Genomic DNA, 21,002 nt, shown 5'->3' on the forward strand with positions numbered 1-21,002 from the left:
TGGCCTGGAAGAGGAGAGAGAAACGTGGGGGCAATTCATCGCAGCATCTACTTGGCCCCAAGAAACGTCGGTTACTATGAAGTTTGGGTCAAAGACCCTCACCCTAGGAAGTAACACGGTCTCTTCCCCTGGAAGGGCCTCAGAACCCTCAGGAGCATCGGTAGTATCAATTACTGGTAGGGATTCAGTGCCCGCGGTAGGGATTTCCTCATGACGAGGCCTCTTTCGCCTCGGCGTCTCCTGAGAAGAGGGTTCCTCGACCCGTTGCCTCCGCAAAATGACGTCACCAGCTTCGCTTGACAAATCCTGAGTCTTCTTTTTCTTTGAACACCTCTTATCTCCTGGGACGCGCAAGCCAAGGATCTTCATCTCTGCAACAGGCAAAGGCTAAGTAAAAAAAAACAAAAAAGCATACCGCCGGCAGTAAAATGAAAAAACTCCTTGACGGCGTTAGTATCGTCCAAGTCAGGGAGAGTTAGTAGGAGACCGGTTTGCTCTAAGTTCTCCTGCGTCAGAAGGGTTCTGATATGACGCTCGTCCTCTGAATAGTTGAAAGCCTCCTCAATCCGGGCGAGCCTATTGCCCGCAAGCTGGGGACGATCTTGAGAGACTGCACAAGAAACTAGGGTCAGCGATATAACATAACGACGAGAGGAAAGGCGGTCGAGGATATGTACCAAGCATCCTGAAAGACCTTTTTACCCCTTTTCTTTTAAAGGGCCTGTCCCCAGGATGGACATCAAACATGCCCTTGACCAGGAAGAACATGGGCTTCCACCCATGAGACGAAGACGGTAGCCCCTTTATTAGCCTTCCAAATCTGGGCTCCGACTGCCCATAGCTACCCAGGAAGTACCATCCCTCACACTTGGGGACTTGGTAAAGTTTATATAGGAACATAAATTCGTCCAGAGGCAACTCTACCTCGAACTTTTTTCTCCAAAGTACCCATATACTGGCAAAAATGTACTAGAAATTTGGCGCCAGTTGTGTGGGGGATACACCGTGGAGTTCGCAAAAGTCTTTCATGAACGGATGAACATGGAGGGTCATCCCCGCAGTGAAAGCCCGGGTATATACCGATAGATACCCTGGGGGAGGCTGACTTGCCCTATGATTAGGGTCTGGCAGGAGGAACTCGAACCAGCAACCATCCACGCACCCATTTTGGTATGCGTGGAGGATGTCCCTATCACAGGTCTTTGGTTCCACGAAGTCGGCTGTAAACCACAGTCGATCCTTGTCTAGCCCAACTGAGGTGACCGGGACGTTTGTGTCCCTACCACTAATTCCAAAGGCGGAGCCCCCGATCAGGGAACCCCCAGAAGATGAAGCCTTGGCGGTACCTCCCTCGCCATCCTCGTCGACCATCCGGTCAATGCTATCTTCGTCGTCCCTCAGGTTTAGGACGTAGTCTTCGACATCCCTTAAGAGGGGGTCGCTGGCGGTATGAATGGAGGGAGACTCCGCAGCTGGGGACGGATTTGGCCTTATGACAAGAACGCCCCTTCGACGTAGTCTTCTTCTAGGTGCCATTACTGTGAAGAAAAAACCTAAGGTCAGTCCTATCAGTCGAAGGGAAGGGAAATTAGTTTTAGGTCCTGGTTAGTTCGGCTAGGAACTAGAACGACGACCATTTAACTAAGCCGTCGACTATTCAACTAAAGACACCGACCGATTCAAACACAATGGTGACTATTCAAGATGAGCCCAGAATCATTGAACAGACCCGAGACTGCCCAAAACCCCCAATGGTTACTCAAAAACTGTGAATAAAGGTCAGAATGATTTCTAAATACTCCTATCATACCAAGTTTTCAGCCATTCCCTCCTATTCAGAGAATCTACCAGGAACCAGGAAAGCATAAACGTAATAAGAACAGGAGGAACGAGCAGGAAATACTTACCAGAGGTTTGAAAACGAGATGAAGGCGCGAGCTCGGGAAGAAACTTCGCTGAGGAACGCGACGAGTCTTGGGAAGATTTACACAGAGTCTCGACAAAGCAGAAGAAGTTTGGGGAAGTTTGGGCCTATCGAGCACCTATAAATGAACCGGCATTCAAACCCCAGCCGTTCGATCATACGCAAGCACATCCAACGGCGGGGGCATAAGGCCTGGATCCCACGATTAGGGCGAAAGCGGGAAACTGAGAGGATCCTTATCCAACGGCCCAAGTTCATCCAAGTTAAAAGGTTGGCTACGTCAGCGCGGTAGTTGGACCGACGGGACGTTTACATTTCTTGAGGTGACAGTGCCATCATGACATAGGTTCGGAGTTAGGCTTCCGCACCCGAGGCAGACAAAATGAAGCACCAGGGCAAGGTCCCAGCCTAGCTCGAGGCAATCCACAGGAAAGCCTTGACCTGGGGGGCATATGTTGTACCAGAAAATACGCTTTGGACATGTCGGCCAACAAAGGCACGCCACGTGGCCCCACAGTGGTTACGTGGACATGGGCGTCGACTGTTTGGGCCGCCGACCCCATTAACCCTCGACGTCTACAAGGCTCGTCCGAGAAGAAGATCTGACTTTATGCTATGCGCCTAGACTCTGTCGCAACGGTACAGCGCCGATCGTATAAACGTGAGACCTCCGAGGTGTCTGCAGTGCAGGCATTAATTACAAACCCTTAAATCGCCCTGCAGTGGGTGGCAAGAGATTACATGAATTCATATAGCTGTAATAGAAGACCTAGTGGCTGAGTGAACAGTCAAAAAGTGATTAGTGGGCTATGGTTTAGCCTAGAAAGTAGGCCACTCGAGTACTTCCACCTACGAAGAAAAACCACCCACGAAGGAAGCTCGGGCTATAAAAAGGGCAAAGCCCCATACGTGAAAGGGAGAGGACTCTGGGAAAAAGGCATGAGAAGAGAGAGAGAGGGTGCATGTAAATTGTAAAGAGTCCAAAATAAATATACCCTACTCAAGTGGATGTAGCCCTTCATTAACAGGGTGAACCACTATAAATCCCGTGTGTTCCCTTATTTAAGTGTTACATTCATGTTCAGAAAACACTTCATAGCATAAATTCAAATATACAGTTAATTTATAGCTGGTAACCCAACGGAATACCAGAGGGTCATCCGACGTATTTCTGTTGACGAAATTTGACCATCAACAAACGGTATAATTTTTAAATATGAGCAATTTTGTGTTATACACTATAAAATTTTAGCATGAACATTCATAAATCATACCATTAAATAACTATTTAATTATTAAAACAATTGCTTTTACTGATGATGGAAAAAAACAGTTATCACTGATTCTAATCAAACGGTAAATATAATTATGACCTATGGGTAGTCCTAAAAAGGGAACAAATATGGTTTAAATTTTGTTACTCGTAAATTTTACACTATTAATAGCGTAATTTTACAAATCTTATATGAGTTTTAGCTGTTAAAAAATTAACGGTGTGATTTTTGAATATGAGCAATTTTGTGTCATACACAATAAAATTTTAGCATGGACATTCATAAATCAAACTATTAAATAATTATTTAATTGTTAAAACAATTGTTTAAAACAGTTATCAAATTCCATATTAATTTTTTAAGAAGCCTAACATCAATGAATAAAACTACATGAAATTATGTGTTAATCAATCTAAAAATGAATAAAACTACAAGACATTATGTGTTGGTCAATCTAAAAATTAATACGGAAATTTGTGATTGAATGAAAAGGCATTGTAAATAAATATAAAAATATTTATTATGTTTTATAAAATACAAAAAAATAAGAGAGATTCTCATGTGCACTTAGTATATTAATAAGTTAAATTTTTTTAATCATTAAATTTATATATTTTTTTTATTTTTATATAATTTTATATAAATTTAATAAATAAAAAACTTTATCTATTAATATATTACAAATCTCAATAAATTAAATACACAATATTTATAGACATATCGATCACAAACTCTCTTCAAATTTCGGAGCATATAAAATGAATAAAATATCAAAGATTCACAACGTGTTATGCGCATCACCAACCCAAATTGTGAGTGCTCTACAGCTAGAGAAGCGAGCGAATCCTGTTTGACATTACATCACTGCCCCCCCTCCGGTCTACCTCCAACACGTCCATTTCACCTCCCATAATAAACTCCTTCAAACTTTAAAACCCCTCTCCCTCTCTCTCCCCTCCAAACACACATCACAATCCTCAATTCAAAAACACAAAAAAAAATAAAAAAAAAATGTCCAACTTCATTAACCACCTCTGTTTTCTCCTCCTCCTCTCCACCACCACCACCACCACCACCAAAAACGTTGTCGTCTCCGCCCTCACTTCTCCCTCCGACATCTCAGCCCTCAAGGCCTTCAAATCCGCCGTCAACCCCTCCTCCATACCCTCCTGGTCCTGCCTCGCCTCCTGGGACTTCGCCGCCGCCGACCCCTGCGCCTCCCCTCGCCGCACCCACTTCACGTGCGCCCTCACGTGCTCCCCCGACTCCACTCACATCACCCAGATCACCCTCGACCCCGTCGGCTACTCCGGCTCCCTCACCCCACTTGTCTCCCTACTCTCCCAACTCACCGCCCTCGACCTCGCCGACAACAATTTCTCTGGCCAAATTCCCTCCTCCATTTCCTCCCTCCTCAATCTCCGAACCCTCACTCTCCGATCCAACAAATTCTCCGGTTCTCTCCCTTCCTCCATTACCAAGCTCAAGTTTCTCGACTCTTTGGACATTTCGCGTAATTCTCTCTCCGGATTTCTCCCCAAAAGAATTGACTCCATGACCGGTTTGCGAAGGCTCGATCTGAGCTTCAACAAGCTGGCTGGTTCCATCCCCAAGCTTCCGCCGAACTTGTTTGAGCTCGCCATGAAGGGGAATTCGCTCTCCGGATCGATCTCAAAATCGTCGTTTGGTGAGTTGACTCAGTTGGAAGTCGTCGAACTCAGCGAGAACTCGCTCACCGGGACTTTGGAGAGCTGGTTCTTCTTGCTCCCTTCGCTCCAGCAGGTCGACCTGGCCAATAACAGCCTTACGCGTATCGAGATCTCGAGCCCTCCCGGATCGGCCAGCGACCTCGTGGCCGTCGATTTGGGGTTCAACAGAATCGGCGGTTACGCGCCCGCCAAATTCGCGGATTACCCGCTGCTGTCGTCGCTCTCGCTTCGGTACAACCGGCTACGTGGCAAGATCCCATTGGAGTACGGGCAGAAGAAGTCGTTGAGGAGGCTTTACTTGGACGGGAATTTCTTAATCGGACAACCGCCGGCTGGATTTTTTGGCGGTAAATCCGGGGTCTCCGGCAGCTTGGGGGATAATTGCCTGTGGGGATGTCCAGTTTCGTCGCAGCTGTGCCTGCCTTCGCAGAAACCAAGCGGGATATGCAAGCAAGCCTACGGTGGAAGGGGAAAACCAAGGTCTTGAAGCGTCCGATATTTTGTCAGTCAAATGTTTGATATACTTTTTATTTATTTATTTTATTTTTATTATTTTTCAATTATCTATAAAGTGAATAAAAAATGTAAAATGCTTTTTACAATGTAGCAAATTGTGTATTTTTTTTAAAAAATATTTGTACACAGTTCATAAGATGTATGCTTGAGAATATAAATATATTATTGATTCTCTGCTTTTTCCAGCAAAACAAATTGAAAAAAGATTTGTATCGATCCTCTAATCACTTAAACTGGAAGCTTAGCGCCAAAACTTGCTTTTTAGACTATATATAATACAACATTTTCACACGAAAACTATAGATCAGAGATTCAGAGTACATTATCTTTTCTCTTCTTACTTTTCTTTTTTTTTCCGTTGATATATGTTACACCATGGTCGAGAGATCGGCCACCCTCTTGAATAACAGACGCCAATGAGTGTTCACAGAGGATCTGTCGCTGGCGCCGAGGGAACGTCACTATCTACGCCGAGAGATCATGCGTGGGAAGGGGCGCCGGGCGCGATGACTCAGCGCCCGGAGGCCACGGCGCCGGGGTATCACTCTCGTCTCTCTCCACCAGCTGTCTTGTCAACTCGAGGAGGGGAGTGCTGATTCGACTACTACTGCAAAAGTCAGAGGGTCAGGCGGCAGATAGGAAGGATCAGCCGCATTCCCCGGGACAGTCATCATAAAAATCTACCTACTCTCATGCTTACCGAGGACAGAGGATGGCTTCCTCCTTGAGAACGGAGAATACACATTCACATGTAAAGGCCTATAAATAGAGCCAATAAAACCTAAAAAATGGGTTAGATGCCATTTCAATTACGAAAGAAAGAGAGCTTGTAACCAGTTAAAACATTAGTGCATGCACAAGTGGATTAGACAAAGAATTATTGCCGAACCACTATAAAATTATTGTCTCCTTTACATTATTTTTCAGTTTTTATCTTTGATTGAACCATGAGTATTGTTGGGAGAGATAATTACGAGTTGTCGGAAAAATACCGTCAACAATATACATAATGCATTGATGATGTTTTGTTCTTGACTGTGGTGGGGTCTTAAAATCACTACTCATGTGTGGACCAATCATGTGTGGACCAACCATATGCTAACCTTGGATGACTTAGAGCTTAATCAATACATTATCTTGACATTAACATATGATAAGCATGAGTGCCGACGACTCTTGTTGACTATTCAATTTGTTAGACAACATACATGGTCTGAAATATTGTGGGCCTCTTTCTAGAGTTTGTGAGCTTTTAAATTGAGGCCTGAATATTTTGATTAGGTACAAAAATTGGTACATAATATTGCTTATAAACAAGGTGATGAAGATGTTGACATCGATGGAAGGCCTTATTCACTTTATGGATTTAAGTTTTTAATTTGAGTTGAGATGTGACATTTTCTGAGAGTTTTTTACTGTAATAGAAAAAGTTAGATGTGACATTTTCTGAGAATTTTTTACTGTAGAAACCTAAAACTGAAAACTCAAATCGGTGAAATGAACGAGACCTAAGAGTTTGTTTAGGATATATACTCAAATTCAAATTTAAGTTTTGTTACAGTATTTTTTATCTCATAAAGAATTTAAATTTTAAAATTTTCTCTTTTACAAAGTTTCTACTAATAAATACAAATCATAATTTGAATATATATTCCAAATCTTAAGATTTTGATTCACGGATATTTTGTGGACGGGATGGGTATTCTGGTATCTTGAAAGTGTTGAAACTCTCCAATACTAACAATCTAGGTTAGTTACACTGCATAATGTATATTTATTCATTAAAAAAATTAAAAGTATATTTAATTCGTTAATTTAAATTTTTAATTTAAATTGAGATATAATTTTATATTATAATTTTTTATTATAATATAAAAATTAAATGTAATTATTTTAAAAAATTTTATATTTTAATAAAATATAAATTTTAAATTTAAATCGGTAAGAGGAAGAAACCTAAACATCTATCCAAAGATACTTGGGAGTTCGATTAGAGTCTCAAAAAGTGCGACTGAAACATTCAGGCATGATTGCTGTTGACGTTGTCCATTACATATTGTAGAGAATACTTTCCTACGCTTACGCGCTGTTATAGAACGTGGTGATGGCATTTCTCAACTAAACAATGAAAAGATTTTGGTTTTTTTGGAAAATGTGTTGTCGACCGAAAGCAGATTTATTTATTTTATTTATAGGGTTAATTTGACATTTTAATTTTAACAAAATGATCTTTAAACTCTCAAAATATTGATAATTAAGCCCATTTCGTTTGATTTTGTTACCTTTTAAACAGTTATGTACAAGTGACCAACAAGTTTACTCTTTTTCATCAAAAACACCAAAATACCCCATAATTCTATTTGAGCAAGAAGCACAAGTATTTTACGTTTTTTTATTCAGTATATTTGGGTTTTTTTGGGTGGTGGTCTTGGGTGACTGGAGTCGATGCTGGAGATCAACAAAGTGGATGAAGATGCTCATCGGAGAGGATAGGTTTGGGGTTGGGAGCTTCAGGGGGAGGCACGATGGACGGAGCCCGAAGGAAGCTAAACGGGAGGAAGTGGAGGTGGAAGAGTAGATCTGCAAAGGTTCCATGGAGAAGCTTTCCATTTGGCCGTGGATGGTGGCGACGACACTAGGTTCGAGACAGGAAGTATGGTAGCACCTTTAATCCCTTCCTTAACGCAGAGCCAAAAAATTGATCATCACCTCATTCAAATTTGGTTTCTTATTTGTGGGTTTTTTTTTGGATGTTTTTCGATAACTAAGGTCCCGTTCATTTCATCGATTTGAGTTTAGAATTCAAATTTTATTACAGTAAAAAGTTCTCAAAAACAGTCACATCTAACTTTTTTACTACAGTAAAAAACTCTCACATAAAATCACATCTCAACTCGAATCAGCGAACTAAACGGATCCTAAGGAAATTGAATGGGTGATGCTATTTACTTTTTTCTATGTTTAGATCAGCTCTGAAGTTGGTTTGAAGTGAAACTTGGTTTTTTTATTAGGATTTTTTTGTGTGGTTATCTTCGAGATGAGAGAAGGTTTGGGATTTGGGAAATTAAATGTGAGGGATTTGAAGGAGGTGGTGGTGGTGATGACGATTGTTGACGGTGAAATTTCGTCAACAGGATCACGCCGGGTCACCCCTTGGTATCTCGTAGGGTTACTGGCCTAATACTGGTTATATACTGAAAATAATGCTTGTGAAGTGTTTGAATAAGCTTTGTGTTGAAAGTAATATGAGTGTAATGCTTGAATGAGAGGACACACGAAATTTATAGTGGTTCACTCTGTTAATGAAGAGCTACATCCACTTGTGTATTGTATTTCCCTTGGACTCTTTTTGGATTACATAGAATCAGCTCTCTATTCTCTGATTACATATGAAAAATAGCCAAAATCCTCTCCCCTTTCCATTCGGGGCCTTGCCCCTTTTATAGCCCAGAGATTACTTCATGGGTGGTTTTTCTTGGTAGGGCCATCCACTTGAGTGGCCTACTAGCCTATGAACCCAGACCCATAGCCTATCACCACCTTTTTCACTGTTCACTCATCCAATTTATCCCATATTGCGGCTATGCACATCCCCCTTTAATCATCCACCGTCCATTAAAGGGTGGTTTATGGGCTTGTAATTAATGCCTGCATTACTGACATTCTTAAAACCCAGACGTAACTCCCTTGCCCACTCAAGTGCCTTTCTGAAAAAGTGGACCCATGTTTATACGGCCGGCTTCCTATGAGGCCTCTCCTCCTTGGAAAGGTCGGCCGTCTGGAGGCCTCTCCTCCTTGGAAGGGTCGACCGTCTAGAGGCCTCTCCTCCTTGGAGGAATCGGCCGTTCGGATGCCCCTTGGGGCTTTTGGCAGATGTAAGAATCTTCTTCATGGAGGCCTCTCCTCCTTGGAAGGGTCGGCCTCATGGATGCCCTTTGGGGCTCTTGGTAGGTTTAAGAACCTTCTTCATGGAGGCCTTTCCTCCTTGGAGGGGTCAGCCTCATGGATGCCCCTTGGGGCTCTTGGCAGGTTTAAGAATCTGCTTCTTAGAGGCCTCTCCTCCTAGAGGGGTCGGCCGTCTGGAGGCCTCTCCTCATTGGAAGGGTTGGCTATCTGGAGGCCTCTCCTCCAAGAGGAGTAGGCCGTTCGGATGCCCCTTGAGGCTTTTGGCAGATTTAAGAATCTTCTTCATGAAGGCCTTTCCTCCTTGGAGGGGTCGGCCTTATGGATGCCCCTTGGGGCTCTTGGCAGGGTTAAGAACCTTCTTCATGAAGGCCTCTCCTCCTTGGAGGGGTTGGCCTCATGGAAGGGGCTCTTAGCAGGTTTAAGAACCTTCTTCATGGAGGCCTCTCCTCCTTGGAGGGGTTGGCCTCATGGAAGGGGCTCTTAGCAGGTTTAAGAACCTTCTTCATGAAGGCCTCTCCTCCTTGGAGGGTTTGGCCTCATGGATGCCCTTTGGGGCTCTTGGCAGGTTTAAGAACCTTCTTCATGAAGGTCTTTCCTCCTTGGAGGGGTCGGCCTCATGGATGCCCCTTGGGGCTCTTGGCAGGTTTAAGAATCTGCTTATTGGAGGCCTCTCCTCCTTGGAAGGGTCGGCCGTCTAGAGGCTTCTCCTCCTTGGAGGAGTCGGCCGTTCGGATGCCCCTTGGGGATTTTGGCAGATTTAAGAATCTTCTTCATGGAGGCCTCTCCCCCTTGGAGGGGTCGGCCTCATGGAGGCCTCTCCTCCTTGGAGGTGTCGGCCGTTCGGATGCCCTTTGGGGTTCTTGGCAGGTTTAAGAACCTTCTTCATGGAGGCCTCTCCTGCTTGGAGGGGTCGGCCTCATGGATGCCTCTCCCCCTTAGAGGCGTTGGCCGTTCGGATGCCCCTTGGGGCTCTTGGCAGATTTAAGAACCTTATTCATGGAGGCCTTTCCTCCTTGGAGGCGTCGGCCTCATGGATGCCCCTTAGGGCTCTTGGCAGGTTTAAGAATCTGCTTCTTGGAGGCCTCTCTTCCTTGGAGGGGTTGGCTGTCTAGAGGCCTCTCCTCCTTGGAAGGGTCGGCCGTCTGGAGGCCTCTCCTCCTTGGAAGGGTAGGCCGTCTCTGACGTGGCAACGTATATTTTCCCACACAACAATGATGAGTGTGGAAGTGGGCAGGTTGGAGTAGCTCTTAATGTGAGGAAGGGGAATAGAGTGATTAGAGTAGTTTTTTTTTAATGTTTTTTATTTTTTATTTTTATTAAATTATAAATTATTGTCATTTTATTAAAATACCCTCTACAGTAGATCACATGTTTGACACATGAATGATTTTTGTTAAAAACTTGACGAAACAGAAAGGGCTTAATTGTTAATGTTTTAAGAGTTTGGGAATCATTTTACTAAAAGTTTAAAAAAATGGACTAAAATGTCACCTCCTAAAGAATTAAGGACCACCGTTGTAAATTACTTATTATTATCCTGTGCCGAGTGTAAGACCTAAAGCAGAGTTGAAACACGAATGAGCTGTTAATATTTTGTTTTGTTCCTGGTTCCGGTTTAATGGTCCTGGTCCAAAGCTCATGGCTTTGTTTGACTTTGAAACAGTTTTTAAAATAATAATGCTTCCAATTTTTACATTTCTGTTTGTCATTTAATATGTGTTGCTGTCTGCCGACTGGGATATTCTAGGCACTCTTAAAAGTTTTCACACGAGAATGCAAGATGAAGATTCATGTGGTCTGTCATTTGTTGACCTCTATGGCAGGATATCTATGTCTGTAATTACGCTTTTGATAATGTGAAAGAAAGGCCATTAAAAAAAAAAAAAGATCATTAGAGATGTTAAAGTTGTATTAAAAAGTAAATAGTATGTGATAATGTGAATAAGATAGAATCACATGAAAATATAAGAATTTACAGTCACACGCTGTCAATAAAATGTGCGGCCTTTTTTTATAACATATTAGAGAACTTCCGTTTTATTTTTGTAGCCAAACAAGAAATTATAGTCAATGATAAAAATTTGTTTTAAAAAAGAAACTAGAATTCGAGAGCTTGAGTGGGTTTTCTTCTTTTTGATGACATCCTCCAGCCAAATAGAGTTTCAACAGACCACCAGTGAATACTATCATTACTATACTACTATATAGAAGAGAAGTATACAAATAAAGGAGATAATTTCTTTCCACTCAGAAAAAAAAAAAAAAAAAAAAAAAAAAAAAAGGAAAAAATTTTTTTCCCCCAAAAAAAAAAAAAAAAAAAAAAAAAAAAAAGAGTTTCTCCCGTAAAATTAAAAAAATAAAACTATCAGTAATTTTATCTTTTTTAATTATCATATTTGTATTTAAAAATATCTATTTTATATATTTTTTTAATCTCATTAATTTTAATTAAATTTAACAGTTAAAAAATTGATTTATAACAGAGTTAAAAAAAAAAAACCTTTCCATCCAACCACCTGTTGGTAAGAAAAAGAAAGCGGGGGACCCATTATAGGCAATTGCACCTCCTCCATTATGTTACTTTCAATTCATCTTTGATGCTAGTGGTAACAGAAAAGGAGAGAATCAGTGAAAAAGAAAAAGGTGAAAAATAAAAAAGTGGTCTCAGATAGGAATCTAGTTTTCTTGCTATATAATAGAGGATTGTTTCTACTAAAGTTTAAGCTTTGAACTTGCATATGAATCATGATTGTTGCATTACATCTTAAGTCATTAATTATTGAGAAAAAAAAAAAGATCAAAGAAGTATTTATTGAGTATGGGATCTTGGTCCAGAGAATTTGTCCCATTTTTTAACATTTTAACAAGCTGGCAATGTGTTTTAGTAGCTTTTATAGTTATCATTTATCTTATCCTAAAATATTTGAGCACCATTGTCGTTTTCTCAGTGTGACATATTATATTATCACTATTTTTTTCCTTTTCTGTAAATAAAAAACAAAAAGCTGTTTAGCACGTCCCAATAGGGAATAAATAATATATTTCCTACACGGGTTGACATTTTTTAAATGAAGCTGAAGATTGTTAATTTACATACACAAACTAATCTCAATTAGAGTTCTTAATTGATTGGCAACCAACACTGATCATAAACAATAACACACGAATTTGGTTTGTCTCAAGGCGATGGCGGGTTTTTTTTTTTTTTTTTTTTTTTAAAAAAAAAAAAAAAACCCCCCTTTTTAAAAATTTAAAAAATTTTTTTTAAAAAAAAGAAAAACACTCATCTTCTAATAATTTAACTAATTCATTGATATAAGTAGTTCTGTAATGTGTGGTTTTGACATAACCTACAAGGATACATGCTAATCTTTACCATTTCTCTGTAGTTTAATTATTAAAACTCTCAGGAAATGTTTGTCCAATACAAAAATTGATGGGTTTGAAAACCAAAGTAAAGAATGAGATTTTAGATTATTGATGTCTTTTATAGTGTTTACTTACTTATTAGATAGTAGAATGAGACACAATTCAATTCATTTTTTTCGATATTTACTAAATTTAAAAATATGAAAGTACTTGCCAATTAATTACTAAAATATCTTCTTATATAATCAAATATCTCTTGTGAGTTCGCCAAATGCCGATTTCCACCTTGTGTTTGTACAAAAGGATCCCTCTCTTTATAACAAATCACATTAAAAAAAATCACATTAATGACTCAAAAGACACAACTACTCTTAAAATCTTACTAATAAAGTAATTTTCTTTTAAACAGTATATAGAAAACTAAATATTAAGAAATAAACAAGTTGTTTTGAAGACTCAATATTCGATACAGTTGTTTTAAAGTGTATTTTATGGTTCCAAGAAAACAAAACTGTATGTTATGATATTGATTAAATACCAAACGATAACTAATGGATTAGTTAACGCAATCATGGAAGAACTCAACCATATAATAGCAATTTCCAGTTTTGTTAGAGAATCACCAAATTTAGGTAGGGTACCAAAATTGGTTGTTGATTTGGTAAGGTTGGTTACTTTGTTTACTTTTTTTTTTTTTAATCAAAAGTAAGGTTGATTTACTTTAGATTTCATATACTTTTTAGTAAACTAATTATTAACTAACCAATGATTTATTAAGAACAAACACTAATTATCAATAATCAAGTTGAAATCGAGGTCAAAATTAGGAGCTAGGATTTCCTTTGTTCTGCTAAGGCTTCCTTTGCCACCTCTACTGTAGGTTCCAAGGGGCCGGAGTCCGGAGCCGCCCTTGGGTGGTGCTCCGAACTCTTGGCACCGGGGAGGGTTATCAAGTGTAGTAGCATGGATCTTTTTGAGAAGGTGTCGACAGAATCGTGGATGGGGAGGGAGAAACAGGCGTTGGTGGGGGCTTTTCAAGCCCTTAGAGTTTGGTCCCTTCAACATAGTGATTCCTTACAGGGGGTTGGTGGTCGAATGGACGATTGGAGATGGCAGCGATGGAGGTGGAGTGGTCGTGTCTCTCTTCGCAGGTGTGGGCCTTGTGGGTGCTCTGGCGTCACTTCGTTCTTGGGGCTTCGGCCCTGGTTAGGCGGCGGCCCCATGGGCTGGGCGTGGTCCCTTGTAGGCGGAGGTTGGAGGCAATGTCACTGGCTCGGCTCTACTCCAGCTTCTCTTCAAGCTATTGGCTTTATCGTGCCCTCTTTGCTCGTCCGTGGTGGTGGTTGGCGTGTTATCGGAGATCTTACCGTTGTCACTTAGCTTATGCCCTCTTATTTTAATTTGTGTGTTTGTTAAATAAAGGCGTTGATTTTTTCACCGTTTAGTTTTAGTGTGTTTCTATTTTGTTGTTGGCCTCCAATGTGTGTTCGGCTTTGTTTTGAATAACATAGGTGGTTTTCTAACCTCCTAATTTTGGTTGTTTGTTTTCCCATAGTGTGGAATTGTTAGTCTGGCTAGAATTTTTTCCAAGTCGTGGTGCTGATGTTCACTCTTTGTGTAGTTTGATAATCTGTCCTTTCAAAGTTTAGAAGCTTATCTCGATGTGAAGAGTTTTTTCAATTAGAACCTTAAATGTGATTGTTGTTAGTGTATCGTGTTAATTGTTTGAATGCAATTTCCCATTCAAAAAATCATATATTTTACTTTAGAATTCAGACAAGAGATATCCTATTAGATCTCGAAACACATGGTCATGGTACCGGCTGCATTTTTTTTTTCCTTTTTTTGAGGGGCAGCAAATTCTTTTAATAAAACATATTGGAATCATCCTGCTTGTACAATTTTCTTTTTTCCTCTAAAATATCTCTCCTGTAGTTGTAAATCGGGGCAATATGCCTTTTTAAAAGGAAAGGGCAAAAAAAAAAAAAATGTCACTTGGTACAACACACTACAATCATGTGTCACTCGTAGCACGACACATACAAAACCGCCCATATTAGGTCACTGTCTTGGTCTCTTTAGAGAACTAATAATCATGAACACATCTTTTATCAATTACAAATTCACATAATAAATATGTGATTTACCATTATGATACTGTACAATCTTACATGTAAATATCTAACTAATTACTATACAATACTACTATAGAAGGTCGAAGTTTAATGTTCTTTGAATAGTGAATTTCCTTTTTCGCCTTTGATTTTTTTTTTTTTTTTTTTACTCTCCTTGAGACACGTGCTTTTTCATTTTTTTTCTTGCTTTTTCCGTACTGTTGCCTCCAGCTGGCTACAACAACTTTTCTGCTCCCCGTGTTGTGCTCTCCATCTACCTACACGTCTTTCTCTTTTCCCCGTGCTGTTTACACTTGGCTACTATAGCTCTTTCTTCTTCCTCTTCTCTCACGCGCTTTGCTGTCTGGTTTTTTTTCCCTCTCGCGGTTTTTCTCTTCTCTCCTGCGTCGATGTCAGTTTGGCTGTTGGATTTTTTTTTTTTTGTTGATGTTGTTCTTCTCTTCTAGATTTTATTTCCTGTGGGTTTGAGGCTTCTTTGTCGGTTTTTTTTTTCTGTTTTTTCAAAAAAAAAAATTATTTTTCTTTCGGTCTGTTGCGGAGTTAATCTGACTTAATCTTCGAGGTTTTTGATTTTTCCACCGTTTGTTTTCTGCTTTGCTTCCGCTTTTTATGTTTCTTTTCTTCATGTTTTTGTTCCTCTTGCATTTTGTTTTTAGGATTTCATTTTATGCCAATTTTTTTTTCTTTTCTTTTCTCGCTCTGCTCTTTGTAACTTTTCTTCTGTCTTTCGGTCTTCTGTTATTTTTTTATCTTCTTTTCTTATGGTGTCTTTTGGAGTTGATCTGGCTTAATCTTTGACGTTTTGGGATTTTTCACCGTGCGTTTTATGTTTTGATTCCGTTTTTCCCCTTTTCTTCATATTTTTGTTTTTCTTGCGTTTTTTTAGGGTTTCGTTTTTTCGTTTTTTTCATTTCCTCTTCTTCTGGTGTGTTCTTATGCCTTTTTTTTCGTTTTATCTTCTTTCGTTGTGTTGTGGAGCTAATCTGGGTTAATCTTCGAAGTTTTTTGTTTTCTCAATTGTTTTTTCTATTTTCATTTCGTGTTTTTGTGCATTCGAGTTCTATTGCATGATTATTATTATTTTTTCAGGTATGTTAGTATGGTTTGAGTCTTTTAATACTTGTAAGATAATATAAATAATACAGAGACGTAAAATAAAAGAACATTAGAGAAATAATATCGTGGTTCGGTCACAATCTACTCCGTGTGGTCACGTTCAGATGATGAACAATTTATTAAAAATTTTTTTACAATTCAATTGAATTTAATCTACCTGAGACTTACTTTTTACGAAGACGCTTATGAATTTGTAATTTTTTAATGGACTTGAACAACGAGATTCTCTCGATTTTTTAACATTAGAATTTTTCTAAGTTTTTTTTTCTCAAAAACACTTAAATTATCTCTCTTGAATATAAATGTTCACTACTCTCACAATTCAGTAAAATTAATCAAAATGTGTATAATAAAATTGTAACATTTTGAAGAATTAATTGGGATTAATTGAGATAATTAAAAATTAATAGTGTGTTGAATTTGAATTTATTAATTGGTTTTGATTAATAAATGTTTCTGACGTGTAATTTAGATAATTTTAAGGCATTTAAATATTTTCAGTAATTTTATTTTAATCTAGAAGTGTGTATGAGCGTATTTCTGGACTGTTTTTTTTAAATGTTGGAACCTGTCTATTTTCTTTTCATTTTCTTTTCTTCTTTTTCTTCCTTTTTCTTTTTCCTCCCGTGTCTCTCTTAGACCATTCCCTCTCTCTCTTCATTCTCTCACTCCCTCTCTGGGTTCTCTCTCCCGTTTGCTTCAAAATCAACCAAAATTCGAACCAAAGGAAAGTTTCAAAGCGTTTTCAACGTCAAGAGAATGATTCAAGGTAAGATTTCTGAAAAACCTCTCTTGAATCTCTAGATTTCGGATTCTAAAACTTATTTTTGGTTCAAAAATTTTTTTACGGATTTTGAGTAAAACTAGGGTATAAATTAGAGATCTCGAGTTCTTTGGACTTGTTTTAGGACCTAAGATCCGGATCTAGTGGTTGTCCATTGAAATATTTTGGTTTAGGACTGGATTTGCAGGTTTTTAAACTGATTTTCGCGAGTTTTCTCGCACTGGGATTCTTCATCGGTCGACCGGACTACACTGAGGCCACCGGTTGACCGGATTGCACACCACCAGTCGACCGGTGGTGATGCACTGTTCTGTCACCAGTCGACCGGTTGACACGGTGTTTGACCCTATTTGGCCTGCAATTGCTGTTTTGACCCTTGTTTTTTGAGGAGAACCTAAATTAGCTTCATTTGGTGACTTGAGATAAGTGGATTAGCATATTTAATTCTTGTTTTGAAAGTGGAAATCCTTGGAATGATAATTTGAAACATGAAATCATATTATGGCACACTAATTGAAAATCTTGGTTCATAATTGAGATTGGATTACTTTAGAAATAAGAATTGATCCTAAAGTGTTGTCTTGTATCAGTGATAGCTGAGGCTTCAGACTGAGTGACTGGAGGAAGCGGAAGCTTAGATAGTGCACCGCTAGCCACAAATTTGGTAAATTCGAGGTAGGATTTTTATCCCTTTTTTCTTGTGAGCCTGTTTTCAAAAAGGATTTCGGCCTTGGAAATGTTTTAATAAAAGGGTTTGGGTTGCGAAAGAAAAACTCTTTAAAAATCATGACTTATTTAGTCATGAAACCTTATGGCTTGCCCAGTCATGGGGCCCACGGCTTGAGTAGTTCGTGAGGTTATATTAACGATTTTATAATGTTAAATGAATGATTTCTTAAGATAAGAGATCTTATGAACCGGTAAGAATATATTGCTGTAAGCCTAGATAGGATGCGGGGAGTGCATCCTCGGGGGCAGAACTTGAAACTCGGTCCGGATAGGCGATGCACTTGGTAGGTGAGTAATTTGTACTAATTACTTGTTGATGCCTGTAATATGGTTATTTTTAGTTATATTTCCTTTGAGAAAAAGTGTGAGGTTCCGGCTGCCTGTCGGAACTGAATGTCTTATTTTATTTACTTATTCATTTATTTATTCGTTGCTCATTTATTATTCATTTAATTATACAGTCATTTCAAGCTATATCATACTGAGCCTTTCGCTCACATTTTATGTTTCAAATGTATTAAACCTCTCTCAGGAGATTCTATGAGCGGTGCACAATAGCTGGATATTTGCTACGGAGTAGATGAGTTGTGCTGCTGTTAGAACAAGAGAGGACTGTGTTCACCCTCTGACATAAATGTAAGGAATCGAGAATTCTGTAAACTTATGTAATATTTGGATTTACTAGACTGTGGTTGATGTCGGTTGTAATTGATTATTTACATGTTCATGTATGTACAATGCCATATATCCTGTGGGTGGAGTCATGTGTGTTGTCAGAGGCTTGGGATTTAAAAATTAATATTATATTTTAATGGGGTTAAGTGGGGCTCATTTAGAAATCTGCTTTATTAACCTCTAATTAAGCTCCACGTCACCCACCCCATTTGGGGGGTGTGACAAAAACCGAGAGACTCTTTGAATAAATAAACAAAAAGATAACAGCTTGACGACCTCTTCAAATAATTCGTTGAACTAAATCTATTGTAGATCCTTGTTGCAACAATAACTGCAACATAGTTATCAAGGTCGACTTTCTCAAAACCAATCCGAATTAATTTGCTGTAATTATGAAACCTTTCCGAAATTGATATATGAACCTGGACACGTTCTTAGGAGACAGAGGAAGATCATCCAGCTACAAAACTCAATCAAATATCAATCAAATCACCAATTAACAATTTACCATCTTAAGATCAATAGTTGACTTTTCAAAAACAGTAACTGAATTAAGTTTCCAGATTCTTACATAAACCTTTCATAAAGAGCTTGCCAGCTGCACATCTATTCTCAAACGTAATCAACCAGCCGATTATTCCCAAAATAATGTCAATTATAAAACGATTAGAATCAATACAGAATTTGGAAAATAAATCCCAACAATCTCCTTCTTTGGCATTGTTTTGGTAAAATTAAAAATGAAAACTGAAACAAAATAACTTTCGTAAAGTCAGAAGCAAATTGTCTCCATGAAAAAACTCTGCATGAACTACCTACTCCCCCTTTTTGACAAAAATAAGCCAAAATAAAACTGATGTCGCAGAAAGTGTTGCAACACCTGATGAAACACTCTGTGCAACACATTCCTGTAGATCACGTTCCAATTCATTGATTTCTGCAAATCACTCACCATGAATTTTCTACGAGTCTTACTCCCCCTGAATATGATAGTCTCCCATGCATACTGCTTTTATCACCTATCAAAAGTTTGAAGTGACAATTACCACAATACTCAAAGTTAGTAGTACCTACTTTAAAAGAAGTGTAAGCCCCATGACACCTTAAATCATATTTCCTTACCCACACACGTCTAATAAATTTATTTTGCACATCAATCTTTGCTTTAGGTGTCCTTCTTGTGAATGCAGAATTTGGTGGATTAATGATCATACCTCTTTTTAAAGCATTAAAGTATTTGTAACATCTAGGTCTAATGTGGCCAAACAAATTACAATAGTGACAGATAAGAACAAACTTGTATGTTGCTTGTCTTGTTACAACAAGCTTTGTAACAAACTTGTTGTCTGATCTTACCCGAGCTTTCTTAAAGGACTGCATCATAGTACTGGTGGCTCCTTTCACAAATACAGTCTTCTTAAAAATTTCTTGACCCTTGTAGCCAACGCCTGAATGATCACCACAAGTTTTTTGTTGTCAGAGTAAGTGATCCAATTTTATTGTGCCCGAGTTTAGCATCCTTAAATTCTTCTGGGTCTGCCCCAATTCGAGTCTGGTCTTAGCAAGCTTTCTCTAATGCTTTGTTGCCAAGATTTCATAATTTGTTGTAGCCTTCTTCAAGTCATCTCTTTCCTTTGTTAAGACAACAACTTCATCTTCAAGCGATTTATTTCGTTTGCAAACAACAAGCCATTTTTTGTACATCTTCTTATAAGCCTCCTGAATCTTCCCAAGATTTAGGTCATCATTGTCACTGTCATCTTCAGTTTCATCCTCGAAATCTGTATCATCAATAACTCCACCAGAGGTTGTTGCAGACGTTGTTGCAACAGACTCTGCAACAACATTATCAGTGCTAAATAAATATTTATCCGTGAATTCATTTCTTACAGTAAAAGCTACATAATTACTGATGTGATCATCTGCATCCTCTTGACTTTCATCCGAATCATCACTCCATGTAGACAACATGGCAGCCTTGTTTCTCCTCTTGAGAGTGTTTGCACACTCCACTTGAACATGTTCGAATTCTTCACATTCTCGGTATTGTATTCCCTTATTTCTTTTATTCTCTTCAAACCGTTGAGAGTTAAAATTCTTCTTTTGAGAATTTTTGTTCTTTAGATTCTCTCAAAATCACCCTTTCTTGTTGATCTTTCTCAGTATTTTATTGAACTTTTTGGCGAGTAAAGTAAGAGACTCACTCAAGTCCTCATCTTCGTCGGTATCATCTTTGGTGGACATATCATCATAATTTGCTTGAAGAGCAATTCCTTTACTTTTCTTTTTATCCTTAAAGTTCATTTCAAAGGTTTGAAGATTACCTATGAGTTCATCAAGTCTCATCTTCTCCACATTTTTTCCTTTTTCGATGGCTATCACTTTGTAAGCAAAGCGTGCCGAAAGTGATCTTAAGGTCTTTTCCACCAATTTGGTGTCATAATATTTTTCTCCAAGGGCGAAGGCTTCGTTAGCAATAGTGGCGGAACTTTGGGCTGACGGGCAGGCCCGTTGCCTGAATTTTTTGGGCTCGACGGGCAGGCCCATATGTTGGCCCGTCCAAAGTGGTAAATGCAAGCTCGGGCAGCTCGAATTTGGACACCACGCCGGAGCCCACCGCCTTGTAGGCGCCGTCAACCACCATCCGCCGGAGTTTTTTTTGAATTTTTCTGGCCAAGCCCGATTTGCCCGAATGCCCGAACCGGCCGACTCGCTGAATTACCTGAAAAACAGTCAAAAATCCGACCGTTGGTGCCCAACCCGAAAGTAAGCCTGAAAACCCAAATTTTGCCCGAATGCCCGACATGCCTGAGCTGCCCGAATGCCTGAAAACCCGTCCATCGGCTATTTTTTTTACCGTTGCCG

The 21,002-nt window shown here is 39.2% G+C and overlaps 1 protein-coding gene across 3 annotated transcripts; it reads left to right on the forward strand.

The window, feature by feature from the left end:
• The first annotated feature begins 3,986 nt into the window (after window positions 1-3,986).
• LOC21410081 (LRR receptor-like serine/threonine-protein kinase FLS2) lies at window positions 3,987-6,307 on the forward strand. Of its 3 annotated transcripts, none has more exons than XM_024173181.1 (2): window positions 3,987-5,387; window positions 5,854-6,307. In XM_024173181.1, the coding sequence occupies exons 1-2, from the start codon at window positions 4,210-4,212 to the stop codon at window positions 6,017-6,019; spliced, it is 1,344 nt and encodes a 447-aa protein (XP_024028949.1). In that variant the 5' UTR covers window positions 3,987-4,209; the 3' UTR covers window positions 6,020-6,307. The 3 variants fall into 3 exon arrangements, with proteins under 3 accessions (XP_024028949.1, XP_024028950.1, XP_010107876.1); XM_024173182.1 differs by having other exon boundaries at window positions 3,991-5,387; window positions 5,834-5,910; XM_010109574.2 differs by lacking the exon at window positions 5,854-6,307 and having other exon boundaries at window positions 3,991-5,484.
• The last annotated feature ends 14,695 nt before the right edge of the window (window positions 6,308-21,002 follow it).

Source organism: Morus notabilis, unplaced genomic scaffold, assembly GCF_000414095.1.
Source record: "Morus notabilis unplaced genomic scaffold, ASM41409v2 Scaffold45, whole genome shotgun sequence".
Lineage (NCBI taxonomy): Eukaryota > Viridiplantae > Streptophyta > Magnoliopsida > Rosales > Moraceae > Morus > Morus notabilis.